Here is a 13,624-nt window from a genome sequence, read left to right as displayed (position 1 = left end):
TTAATGGTAACAGTCTGTTTTTTATGGGTATGTATCTACATATTTACCCCAAACCCCAAGATGTTATGGTGCATGCTATCTTGTGCGAGGATTTTTTAATCTAATAATATTATAAACACTTCAGCATGCTTTAAAAATCTTCTAAACTTTTATTTTTTTTAAAAAAATGTATAATACTGTTTCCAATTCATTTGCTATAATCTGTTTAAGCCCATGGTGATAGACATTTAGATTGTTTCTAATCTTTCACCATACGAATAACTTTAAGGAGAGGCCTTCCAGATACATTTTGAATGCTTCTTTAATAGTTGCTTAAGGATTAATTTTGAGAATAGAAAGTTTCTGGGTTAAAGATTTGGTATATTTTTAAGGCTTTTGCACATATTGACAGTTTTTCTTCCTGAAAGTTTGTATAAATTTATGTTCCTACTACCATGACATACATATTTTTAAAAGGATATTTTTATACTTCACATTGCCTTCCATGTTGTTCAAGAAAATCCTTGTACAGAGTAACAGAAAAGGAAATTAATATGAAAGAATTACATATTAGGTTAAATAAACCTGTTTTTATGCATGTACAACCATTCTTCCAAAGGCTTCAAACTTTTTGGACAAAAGTTCATGCACACAAAACACACACACACACACACACAAGAGTTAATTCACATGACTAGAGAGAAACACAATCATGAATAGTCTGCTTGGCTTTGAAGTTAAATATAAATGTGGACATTTAAAATATTCTGGGAATGAGTTTCAAACAAAATGATGAATGACACTTTGAAGAAACTTGTCTAGGTTTTCCCACATCATGACTACCAAGCCCCTATCTAGTTCCCACTTCTAGCTAAGAAGAAGCTAATGTCTTTAGCTTTTACTTTTATTGAATGAAAGTGGGTTAAATCAGCTTCTTTCCTTGGGAAACAAATACAGAAACTGGAGAGGTCAACGAATTATGTAGGCAGTATAGAATAGGTGCCAGGCATTACTTATTAGCAAACAGATGGGAGGTTTAGATTTGTTCCGCACCGACAACAGAGCCATAGATTTGTTAAGAGTTCCTAGCAGTGCTCTGCACACACCATACAACAAAACAACTTGGTTGATTTGTTGGTCAACTTCAATGGTGAGCCTATTAAAAATAAATTAATTTTGAGTATTTCAGTTCTTCTAAAGGAGTTAGGCATCAATAGGATGGTATAAGAGTTATTTTCAAATTTAATATATTTCTGTTAAATCCCTTGTAAGTGAACCGTTAACTTTAAGTGCTTACTAATACTTTGGTTTCTCTTCTCCTTATAAAAAGAACTGCCTCCTAGCCACCAGTGTCAGACTGAATAGGTAGATACAGTGCTTCTGTCCCTACTTCCCTTTACTAATCTTTCTCCTTATTGGGTGGAGAAAATGTCATTTCCTAGCTCTATTTTCTCACCTTGGCTTCTTCCTGTCCCCATGCTCATTTCTGCCCAGGGAAGGAAAAGCGACTTCACTGATGGGAAGTATTTTGTCCCTTCCTCCCCTTTGTTGGTGAGAGCCACCTCCCTACAGGAAGAGCACATTTTTTCATTTCCCTTGTTCTGAGTTGTACTGTGACAGCCCCTGAGGGTGAGGGTGTGGGTGGGTTGGGGTAGGTTCTGGTTATCCTGTGTTGTCTGTGCTGTGGTGGGTAAGTCTGGCTAACTTATGGAGCAGCATTAGCAGACCCACTGGATTCTCAGCTCATTCTCTCCTCGACTATTACACTATCAAAACTGAAGGTGATGTTTTGATCTCTGTTTCAGTCCTTTGTCCCTCTCTCATTTGGTTTTAAACTTAGGTGGCTACCACTTCAAACCCACTAGGATGGCCATAATCAAAGAGATGGACAAGAAACTGACACATTGTAAACTGACTATTCTTCTATAAAAAAAATAAAAAGTACTGACAAGGATCCGGAGAACTGGAGCCCCCATACACTGTTGGTAGGAATGTAAAGTGGTGGATCTGCTTTGGAAAATAATTTGACAGTTCCTTAAAAAGTTAAGCATGTAGTTTTCTTGTGACCCAGCAATTCTACCCTAGGTATATATCCAAGTGAATTGAAAACGTATGTCCAGTCAAAAACTTGTACATGGATGTTCATAACCGCATTATACATAATAGCAAAAAAGTGGAAACAACTCAGATGCCCATCAGTTGATGAGTAAATAAACAAAATGTGGTATATCCACACAAAAGAATATTATTCAACTATCAAAAGGAAAGAAGTACTGATTGATATATGCTACAACATGGATGAATCTTACAAACATTATGCAAAATGAAAGAAGCCAATTGCAAAGGACCGCATATTGTGTGATTCCATTTACTTCAAATGTCCAGAATAGGAAAATTCATAGAGACTGCAAGTAGATTAGTGGTTGCCAAGGGCTGGGGGAAGATGGGAGGTAAAAGGGGGAGTGGGGAATGACTGCTTATGGGTACAGGATTTCCTCTTGAGGTGATGAAAATATTCTGGAATTAGTGGTGATAGTTACACAACTCTGTGAATATACTGAAGACCAGTGAATTGCACTCTGTTTAAGAGTGCCTCAAAATAAAAAGCATCTCAGGTAGGAAATGGGCATTGATTTACCCACTGTCTCAACAAACACGAATCCTCTGGTCTTATAAGACTGGTCTTGTCACTTAGTGAGCCAAGCAGATAAAAACCCCTGCCCTTGTGGGTTCTATATTCTATTCCCAGCCTTTGTTCCTTTACCATTTTAGTCACGTCACCCTCCTAGTGTGTTTTTTGTGTTTTCCTTATCAGATCCTCATTATGGTTCAGCTCAAGCTAATTCTTCTACAAGGGCTTCTTGGCAAGAATTGTTAGAAGGAATGGGCCTCTGTGGGCAGGGCTCCTGGCTGGAAGGTTTAAAAAAAAACTCCTCATGAACTCAAGAGAGCAGACAGCACTGGCTCCTCACGAAGCTGTTTTAAATTTGAACAGTACAGTTAGTGTGAACTATTAAAAATTTATATAGCGTTAGAGATATGCATAGTGCAGCCAAACTGTTCTAAAGCTTGAACATTTTCTTCCCCTTGAGTTTAGTGAAGGTAAATAATTAAACTGGTGTTGGGATCGCAAGTTCCCCAGTTCTCTGAAATATTTTTTCATATCCTTATTCTGCAATATTCAAATTCAAATATGTGCGTGTTACAGATTTTTAAAAATGTATTCCTCTTTTGCAACCAGCCTAGTGATTTTTTTAAATAGATTGATGGTTCCTGCTGGTTGATAAGTTTGAGGTATTTAAAGATATGCATATAGAATAACCACTTGAATGTAGTGTCAGAGTTTTTAATGACCATATTCAGCACCTAGAATATCATAATGTACACATCTGTGAGATGAGGCCTATGCAGTTTCTTTTCAAATGTTTATCCAGATGTACAGGAATTGATTGAAAATATCAGTACTTGGTCATCATAAATGCCCAGATTTACGAGGGTCTCTTAAGCAATGAGGATAATAATCGGCTAATTGAACTTTCCTGAAGCAGATGAGTAAATTAAACAGACACAAATAAAATAAATTATATTGAAACAATACGTTCTGTTTCCAGTAGATTCTATTTGAAGTGAGTAGAATCAAATCATTCCTGTCATTCAGTCAATAATACCAGGGAACCAAGTCTTTTTTTTCCCTCCAAGTTGTTATCACTTAGACTCACAGAGTTGTTGCCCCAGCCACATTTGATTAGGAAGTGTGTTAAAGGATGCACATGGCTTCAGTGTTTCATTACTTGCAGGAGTGGCCTGACGGTTTCCAGCAGGGCTGTTTGAGCGTTTTCTGGCTTGTGGAATTTTGTGTGGAGGTGGTGGGCTGAGAAAGTTGGGGCACATACTTACTAGGATTTTTAAGTTCCCTTGACTAGCCAATAATCGCCGTTTATCAGGTGCTCCATTTTTGTTGAATTTCAGTAGCTGACTGACAGTTTTAAATCTGAAAATGCTGATGCCCATGGGGACACACATAGACTTGTGTCCCGTGCTGAATGAGCCCTTTTTGGTCCTCCTGCCTGCTGTTTGCCTAGTCAGAGACCTGTGACCCACTCACAGGTGGTGATCTCGGAATCTCTGGCCAGTTCTGAAGCCTTCCTGACTGGAGAAAGAAACACTGACTTACGAGCGTGAAGATGTGGGATTCAGTTGGCTTTTTGCTGTCTTCGGCAGAGCCTTTTAGCGCTTTGTGACCGTCTCCTCATTTGGATACAGAGACAGCAGTACTGTGAGATGTGAGTGTGCAGGAGGGTTAGATCCTTGGGCGGAGCCGACTATTCAGTGTTCTCATTAACGAGACCTCTCTGCACTGACCCACTCCTGTCATTCCTGTTACCCACAAGGAACTGCCTCTTCTCAACTGGGATGTATTTAATAGGAAGTGCCTGAAGATGTTACTTCGTAGTGGTAGTAACAAAATGCTGCTTAGATCTGGAGAGTTGCCAAATAGTGTTTTTCTGGTAATGCTCTCTCAAAAACTTGGTATAAATTTATCAAGAAGAAACTCACAAAGTCCTCTAATATTACTAAGTTTGAACCTGCCAAATTGCTTATAGTACTTGATATAACCACACAATTTAGATATTAAAGCTTTCTTATGATGGTAAAGAAAGTCCAGAAAATAGGGTGATTCACACCCAGATATACAGGGAACTATAAAACAGTTCCCTTCAGGTAATAGTCTACCTTAATTAAAACGGGTACCAATGACCTTTATGCTGAGAGAGAGCATCAGTCTTCAGTTTTCAGTGCAAGTGAATGAAACTCAAATCTAGGAAAGGATTTGGAAGTATTTTCTAGGGAAAAAAATGTTTGTAGAAAACTCTAAAAAATATAGCTTTCTTAGAAAGGTCAGGTAAATATGACAGTGTTTGCTATGCACTTCTAACAATCACCTGACTTAAGATAGCCTTTTGGTGTGACACAAAGTGCTAAGTAACCGATTTGATGGAATTTACAGTTACCTATGGTTGTTTTTAGAATCATGTTAAGAGTCTGGAATTTAATTGCAGAATATTGACCTGGATTCTCAAATTGCTGAAATGTGTGATACCATTTGTCCTTATAAGTTCCAAAGTTGAAAATGCAAACAGAACTTGACATATTATATAAAAGTCAAGATTTATATACAGAGTCGCTTTTTGAGAACCGAAAAGCAACCCTTCACAAGATACTAACAAGATTATAATTCCAAATTTAGACAACCAACTTTGAAAATTTATACTACAGTTACTAAAAGGAAACAAACTGAGTTGGTTGGAGAGTGGTCTTTTGATGTGTGAGTGACCCCCCCCTTAGGCACTTAAATAGCTGTTGTAATACAGTGGAATAAGCAGTGATCAAGAAGACTGCAAAGCAACAGAAAAGAGTTAAAGTCAGGATTCTATTTAAGAAAAGAAATGGGAAGCTTCTGGTTTAGACAGTGTCGACTTGATGCTTATATTTATCTCTATTTCCTCATAGTAACCCACTCAAATAACAGTTAAGGAATTTAAAAAGGATGCAAACCCACAAGAATACAGACAAGAGAAGAGAAGACAGTTGTTAAGACGTGTCCGTAAAATTGTAGGAGCTAGAAAGCAGATGGGTGAGGGGGTGATTGTCTTAGGTTTGAGTTTTTCTTGCTCAGCTGAATTCCACTGGGGCAAAAAGAAGCAGAGCCAAACCAACTGTGTTACTTCACTCAGAAAGACCCAGGAACTGAAGGTGCCAGAAAACAGAAAGATTGGCTGGAAGTCTACACGGAGATGGTATTTAAATCCCTGATCTACTCCCTACGCCGTGTAGCCAGGCAGCCATCCCTTCTCTACTCTGTAGAAGAGCTCAGTTTATGGAGAAGAATGGAAAGGAGGGAATTATTAGAGAAATAGTAAAAGTTTCCCAGAACGGAAGTGCATGCATTGTCTCGGTTTGAAGGTGCCACAGAGAACCCAGTGCGATTAATAAGCAACACCCCCCACTGAGGCACATCATGAGATTTCGTGAAAATGGACATGAATAGAATTTCCTATGGTCTTCTTGAAAAGGGAAAAATAGATTGTACAGACAGTGTCTAACATTAGAATAATTTCCACTTCTTAGCAAGGTGAAGCTTTAAGACTGTGCACCATGCCTTTGAAATGCCGAGAGAAAATCATTTTCAATCTAGAGTTCTCTACCCCCCCAAAATCATCAATCTAGTGTGAAGACAGAAAAAGAAGTTTTCATACGTGAAAGGTCTCACCAAATGTATCTTCCATGGATACTTTCCCAAGAAATTGCAGGAGGATGTGGACCTCCAGTAAAGGGGAGAAAGAGACCATGAATGCAGAAGTCAGGGGGTCTAGGATTCCATACAGAAAGGGGACAAAGGAGTTTCTGGGATGATGCTACAGACAAGTCCTGGATGGTAGCTGCACAGAGGAATGTCCCCAGGAACAAAATGGGTATGACAAATCACCTGATACGTTTGACCACAGGAGAGGAGTTGTAGATAGTGTTTTAGACAATAAATACATGGAGAAGCAAAAAGTTCTCAAAAAAATTTTAAATGGAGCAAGAACAAAATGTAATCATAGTGACAGGGCTATGAGCAATATTTTCATAGTCATAATACAAACACTAGATATCAATTTAACTCCAAACTTGTGATGTGTCTTGGAATGTATTGGGGCAAAAGGGGTTTTCAAGAGTCTATGTTAGGAAGATAATTTCTAAAGTGAAATAAATTAGGACATAACAGTGTAAATATTCCATTCAGAAATATGTAGGTAAACAACAGAAGAAACAGCTAAAAGTGTTAAAAAAAAAAAAAAGGGTTGCCAAAGAGCTGGTGAGAGAAGGGGACAGGAAACTGCTGTGTTTTTTTAAATAGGCCTTGCAGCTGCTGTTTGACTTTGAAAACTAAGTTCATGTATTATTTCTAAAAAAAATTTTGAAACTGATTTTAAAAGGTAGAAAAGCAAATAATAAAGTTTTATGTAGTTTTCCATCAAGAACGATTTTAAACAGCACCTTTAGGGAGGCTCTCCTCAGTTACGTAGAAGACTTTATTCCGTATCTGGTAGGTGTCTACGCCCTTCCATGCTTAAGAAAGGTGTGTCAGTTGGTCCAGTTGCATTGGTGTCTTACTCCTCTGTTAAAGCCTTTTCTCCTTCATTACGTTTACTATACACTTGATCCTTATAGAAAAGTTGAAAAATTGCCTAGCGCTCTTTGAGATTTCTTATCAACCAGGAGGAGTTTCTGGGGTCACCCCTGCCTTTCTTTTTGCTTTATAGAAGCATCCCAAAGGGTGAACCATGATGCAGAGAGCAGAGTTTGTCAATTAAGTCTTCTTCTGCATTGCAGGGTGGAGAGCACTGTTACTACCATGGAAGCATCAGAGGTATCGAGAACTCCAGGGTGGCTCTGTCGACCTGCAATGGACTTCAGTACGTGGCACTCTCCATTGGGAGAACCAACTTGCAGTTCATCCACTCACCCTTTCCATCTTTTCTTTCACAGACTCCTCTGTACCAGTCCTGGGTTAGAGACTGGATGTGGAGTGATGAACAAGGAGGGCAAAGTCATTGCTCTCTTAACACTTAAGAGTTTGCAGGAGACTTAGAGATTACACAAGTGATTATGCAGATTACTGTTTAATTGCCATTTTGGTAGGTACTGTGAAGGGGAAGGACAGGGACTTTAGGATGTCTGAATCTTGTCCAGAAGGTTTCAAAGGGGTGTGTCCCAGAGGACCTATCAGCCAGGTTAACCTGAGGATAAGTAGGAGGTAGCCAGGCAAGGGTGAGGTTTGCAAGAGAGGAACTCATGCTTTGGCTTCCAGGCAGGCTCTTAAAAAGCATCTGCAGGTGCCTTCCAGCCTCGAACACAGTAGCACTGCATGTAAAGGTCTAGTGTGGCCATGTGATGAAAAGGACCATGAAAATCTTACCGCCACACTTTGTAAAAAATCCGATGTGCCTCAAAATTAAATGTGATTTGCGACACAGAGTCTTAATGGAAATTCACAGTTTGCAAGCATAAAGATACCTCTGTTTGCTTCTTCAGAATTAGACGGTTTTAGATTACTCTTATATGTGAGAAACCTATTTTCTTACCGATGATATTGGATTTGCGTAACAAGTTTGTACTAGTTGTATATAGTTCTGTGATAGTAACTTGAGATACTGGAACGACATCAGTAGTCCTATCCCGGTTTGATCTTATCTGTCCATTTAATTTCAAAAATTAATTATGTCAAGTATGATGAGTATGCTCTTGGTGTACATTTTTTACACCTTCTGTAGCCTATATGCTATCTAGTGCAGTGCTGGGACCACAGCGTGAGTCCATACAGATATGTGAATTCACTTGGGGCACTATAAAAAGGTATTATTCAGATACACTATTTTAAAAGACATACCGTTTGCTATATTTGTTAATTCTCTCCTCTGTGGATCCTTGTGTCTTAGTGGTATGTTTGAAGATGACACCTTTGTGTATATGATAGAACCGTTGGAGCTGATTCATGATGAGGTAAGTCTGACTGTGACATCAGTTTCCTTATGATGTTTTACTTTTCCAGCATTTTTTTTTTTGAGCAGTAGAGAGACAATCATGTCGCTTGCAAAGTGCATTTATCTATAGCACCTTATTTCAAACTTAGAATGATACCGTGAGTTTTGAAGCTTAAATTGCACATCCCAGGTCACATACCCGTGAGGGATAGTAACAGATATCACACTTAAGTTTTCTGAAGGTAAGACCAGTTCTTTCCAGTCTACTGAGAGAACAGAGAGGATGTTTCTTTTCCTTTAAACTAGCTTTCCTTCTCTCAGCCTTTAGATAATCCCATGACTGTAAGCAAGTCCATAACTTTTATGAGTCTAAGAATCTTCAGGGGGGAAATTTGTGGGTTGAACTATGATTAAATTATACAATATTTAGTTTTCTTTTGTGATTGGGAAGAAAATAACATTGAGAGTCATGTACAGCTTAGCAGCCTAGATAAGAAATCATGAAGGCATTATGCTAAGTGAAATAAGTCAGCCAGAGAAGAACAAATGCTATATGATCTCGCTTGCATGTGGAACCTAAAAACACTGAACTCTCATAAGCCGAGAACAGATTCGTTGTTACCAGAGGCTGGTGGGAGAAATAGGTGAAAGGTTATCAAAAGGTACACACTTCTAGTTATGAGATAAATAAGTTCCGGGCATGTAATACACAACAGTACCCTTCAGACTTATACAATGCTATGTGTCAGTGATATCTCAAAAAAACTGGAAGAAAAAAGAAATCATGTACTCTAATCATGTGGCTTGCTGAGAGAGTGCAACCAAATTTTTTTCTTATAATGCAACCAAATTTAAAATTTGATGTATATTTGTAAATATTGTAATGAGGGCTTTCTGAATACTGGGTACTGTTTTAGGTGCTGGGGATAAAGTAGACTTGGAGCTTGAGCCTAGTGGAGCTTGTAGTCTATAGGGGCAGAGGCAGGAATAAATAGGTGAGTAAGTGATTGCATATGGTATGTTAGATAGGGGATGCTAAGGAGGAAAACTGAATTCAGGAAGGTGGAAAGGAGAGTTAAAATTTACATTAACTATCCAGGGTAGGGCACAATGAGGTGGTGAGTTTTGAATGAAGACCTTCAGGAAATTAGGGAGCTGGAAGAGTGTCGCAGGAGAAGAGCAAAGGCAAAGGCCCTGAGGCAGGAGTGTTCCCAGTATGTTCTAGGAACTGCGAGGAACCCAGCTAGCTCGGAGAAGAGTGGACAAAGGGAGAATGGTAGGAGATGAAGACACTGAGAGGTAACAGTAGGGAAGTCATATTAGTGAAAAGAACTGCTAAAGGGAAAATAATATTTCGAAAGTGGTAGAGTCAGGCTGTTGCAAGCATTTGATGGGGAACAGAACATGTTTTCTATATTTAGAGATTTCAAATGGAGATAAAATAAATTTTGAGACAGGAAATAGTCATTCAGGCTTGATAATAATAGTTGAACAGACAAACCTTTATTTTCTTATGTGGCAATGTATGTGTGAATATGGGGTAATTTCAAATTTGAGGCAGAAAAGTCATTAAATTTTAAATGGTTAATGTTTGAATAAACCAGTATTATTTTTCAACTAGTAATTATAAAAATTACCAGGTTATGATGCCCACCACACCTAGATAAAGACATTTTGATTAAGTAAAATATTTTTTCCTCTCTTACAGTTATAAGTAGATAACTTGTATACAGCAAAATTATTTGACTCATACAGCAAAAAATTGACTTTGATTTCTGGTATTGATTAATGGCCTGGTGACTCTAAGACAAAACCAAAGAACAAAACAAAAAACCTCAAAATAACAACTCCCTAAGCCTTGAGTTTTTAAATAAGTAAAATGCGATAATTTTTAATGCATCCCTAATAGGGCAATTTTACAAGTTTGATGAATTAATAAATATATGTGCCTATGTCTATTCAACCGTTAAAGAGATTTATAAACTGTTATTATCATAATGTTTAAAGCATTGATTTTGTATTATTAAACCCAGAATCATGTTCTTCAGGAGCTGATTGATATATGCTTAATGCCTTTTCTTTTTTGCCTTCCTTCTACTGACTGCCTTTCATTAGTGTAATGATTATCCTCATCTTCACCATGGGTAGAGGGAAAGGAACAGTGCTTGAAACTTTAGTCAGTTTTTAAAATTGTGTTGCTGATCTAGGTGTGAGTTTCATCACTCCAGCTATGGTTTTTCACCTGCTGCCAGAATTAAGAGTTTACTATCCTTGAATTTAGATTTTTTTGATGCTCAGTTTATTATTATTATTAATTTTCAAAATGCTTTATAATAAGTCAAGTAATATGGATGCAGTATTTCTAGTGAGAATTCATGTTATTTCTCAAATAATAAATGAAAAGCAAAACTCTTAATTATTGTAAGTCTTTTATGTAATCTATTAAGAACGCCTTTTAAAATAACTTTTTTTCTGATTATAAAATGTTGTAGGAAACTTGGAAAAAGAACATAAGAAAATACTGAAATAAATAATAATTATCCATCACCTCATCCTTCTCTTGTAGAGAAGATAACTTTTCTTCACCATTCGGTGTACATTCTTTCAGTTTTTCAATGATCCGTTCCCAAATTTAAAAAACTAAATTGGATCATTATTGTGTAATATAACTGTAACTCAATAATGTATCTCTCTGAGCCTCATTTTTTTTTTTTTTGTAAAATGGGGATAAAATATGCACTGTATGGAGTTCCTGTGAAGATTAAGTTGGCACATGCTATGCACTCAGTAATGGAAGCTAATAATAGTGATGGATATTGCATTTTTTCTAAAAGTATAATATCTAGGGCAAAGGATATGAATATTTTCAAGACTGTTGACAGAATTGCTAAATTTTTTCTCTGAACTACACTATCAGTGTACTCCTACCAGCAATTTGTAAGACTGTTTTTTGCCTTGCAACCATAATTGACTATGGTTATTGTAATTTTTAAACCTTTGCCAACTTGTTGGCCAAAACTCATATATCTTTCTATTTTCATTTTGAAGGAGTATTAAATTATTCATCTTTTAAAAAATATATTTATTACCCGTTTGTGTTTCTTTCTTGTGAATTTCCTATTCATGCCTTTGAAGAAAGCTCAGGTTTAAGAGTAGCTAATGAAACTATGCTTTTGTCTACACTGGGGCAATTGGATGATGCTCTATTTTATTTAAAATTCAAGTATCAATACGACATACGCTTTTCACTTTTGATAACTAAAGCGTTAGCATATACATGTTCCATTTTAGGAAGGATGTTAGAGAAAACGCTAACACTATTCCTTAGAGGTGTGATCACATCTTCCTTTTTAATTGATTGCAATTTTTGGTGTTTCAGAAAAGCACAGGTCGACCACATATCATCCAGAAGACCTTGGTGGGACAATATTCTAAGCAGTTGAAGAATCTCAGTAAGTTTTAGTTACAGGAGCCACTCTATTTTACGTAATGGGAGCGTTGACTTGGTGGAACTCGGTGGACATGCAGGCTTATTGGGAAGTGGAACTGGTTTGAGATCTGGAGTGTGAGCAGTGTAGATGGGCAGTGGAGTGAACTGTGGCTTTCACATAATGAAGCGTGGAGAGTCATTTCTGATGGAAAGACTGAAATATGAAGCCTAGAAGTAAAGCTGTGTTAAACCGGAGGCTGTGGCCAGGTTTAACAGAGTGATTTACAGGGAGGTTCATCCTTAGGTTTTCCTGGAAGTTTGTTGTTCTTTAACCAACTTGTAGTGTCTCTTACACTCTGGTCCTGAGGCACTTAAGCACGCTGATTTGGCAAAAGCTTCTCTTGGACTATGGGGGTATGTGATGTTACTTCTGTATATGAATACCAAAAGTCTTTCATAATTTATGCAAAAGCTTATGCCACATATAATTTTTAATTCTATAAATAGTAGAATTTTTCTAAATTTTCAGATATCCAAGGTCAGGTGGGTTGTTGCTCAAATACGCATATTCCATGGAGTCTTGAATAGCTTGTTATGTTTTACATAAGGTTTGGAAGAAAATTATACCTTGAATTATATTTGTGACCATGAAAATGTGAAATATTTAATGATTGGCAGGCTTTTTTTCACCTTAGTTTATTTTGATTTTGAGATGATAAAATGCTATCAATGCCGCTATTCCTTGGCGTAACATTTTAAAAACATTCTCCCATTGAAATGCAGTCAAACAAGTTTTGGTATTCTTTTTCTTTTACACAGGTATGGAAAGCAGTGACCAGTTGCCCTTTTTACCTGAATTACGGTGGTTGAAAAGGAGACGGAAGAGAGCAGTGAATGTGAGTGTGGCACTGAGTCACAGACGGGGCTATTTCACTCAGTTAAGTTGTACGCCTGTCATCGCTCAGTGTACATCACTAAGTGTACCTAAAGCAGTTTAGAGTTGGACAACTTCCTCTTACAAACAAAACTAAAAACCCCAAACCCCTATGATTTGAGTCTGATGGGCATGTTGCTTTTAATTCAATTTTCCCCTAGAAGTGATATAAACTGATTATGGTGTTCTGTGAATCTTGATGACATCTAAATAAAGAATGTGTTGTTTTAGCTCTGTTTTCAAAGCGTTATTCTTATGAAAATTGCAGCTTGTTTTTTTTTTTTCTATTGAAAGTACAGCAGGCTTTTTCGTTTTTTTTCTATATGACTTACCATAATATAAAATGATGCTACTTTTTAAAAAATCTAAACAGAAAAAGAGATTTTGAAATGTTGGCTAATCATGCTTATTTGTATTTATTTTCAAATTAAAAACAGTTACCCCAAACTTTGAAGCTGGATGTGTTTTTCTGAACAGAATGAATCTATTTGGCCATTAGTATCATGACAGTTACTAAGTAAGAATCATGTAATTATATAACCAACAACTATCTTATAGTTCCCATGTATTGATAAATGTATAGAAGCTTCATAACTGAAATTATGTTCCTAGCCTATTTTCATAATAGATTAAAAAGCTGTAATGATGGGAACTGTTTAGTAATTACATGGTGAATGCTATGTAACTGAGAATTAATTCCAAAGCATATAGATTACATGGTAATTTACTAGATAACTTAATAAGTAATTATAC

At 37.0% G+C, this 13,624-nt stretch overlaps 1 protein-coding gene across 6 annotated transcripts in view; it reads left to right on the top strand.

Moving 5' to 3' along the window:
• The window catches only part of ADAM23 (ADAM metallopeptidase domain 23), a 157,094-nt gene that overhangs the window by 84,180 nt on the left and 59,290 nt on the right, over positions 1–13,624 (top strand). For all 6 annotated transcript variants that reach the window (XR_004136804.2, XM_031451929.2, XM_010985461.3 and 3 more), the window contains exons 5-8: positions 7,357–7,439; positions 8,463–8,526; positions 11,887–11,959; positions 12,757–12,833. Coding sequence is in view for 5 of the 6 variants with exons in the window: in XM_031451929.2 (XP_031307789.2) it covers positions 7,357–7,439; positions 8,463–8,526; positions 11,887–11,959; positions 12,757–12,833 (297 nt within the window). In the remaining variant the exon portion in view is untranslated. The remainder of the gene's footprint in view (positions 1–7,356; positions 7,440–8,462; positions 8,527–11,886; positions 11,960–12,756; positions 12,834–13,624) is intronic.

The sequence above is a fragment of the Camelus dromedarius genome, chromosome 4 (genome assembly GCF_036321535.1).
Source record: "Camelus dromedarius isolate mCamDro1 chromosome 4, mCamDro1.pat, whole genome shotgun sequence".
Taxonomy (NCBI): domain Eukaryota; kingdom Metazoa; phylum Chordata; class Mammalia; order Artiodactyla; family Camelidae; genus Camelus; species Camelus dromedarius.
This window is presented reverse-complemented; position numbering and strand designations above follow the sequence as displayed.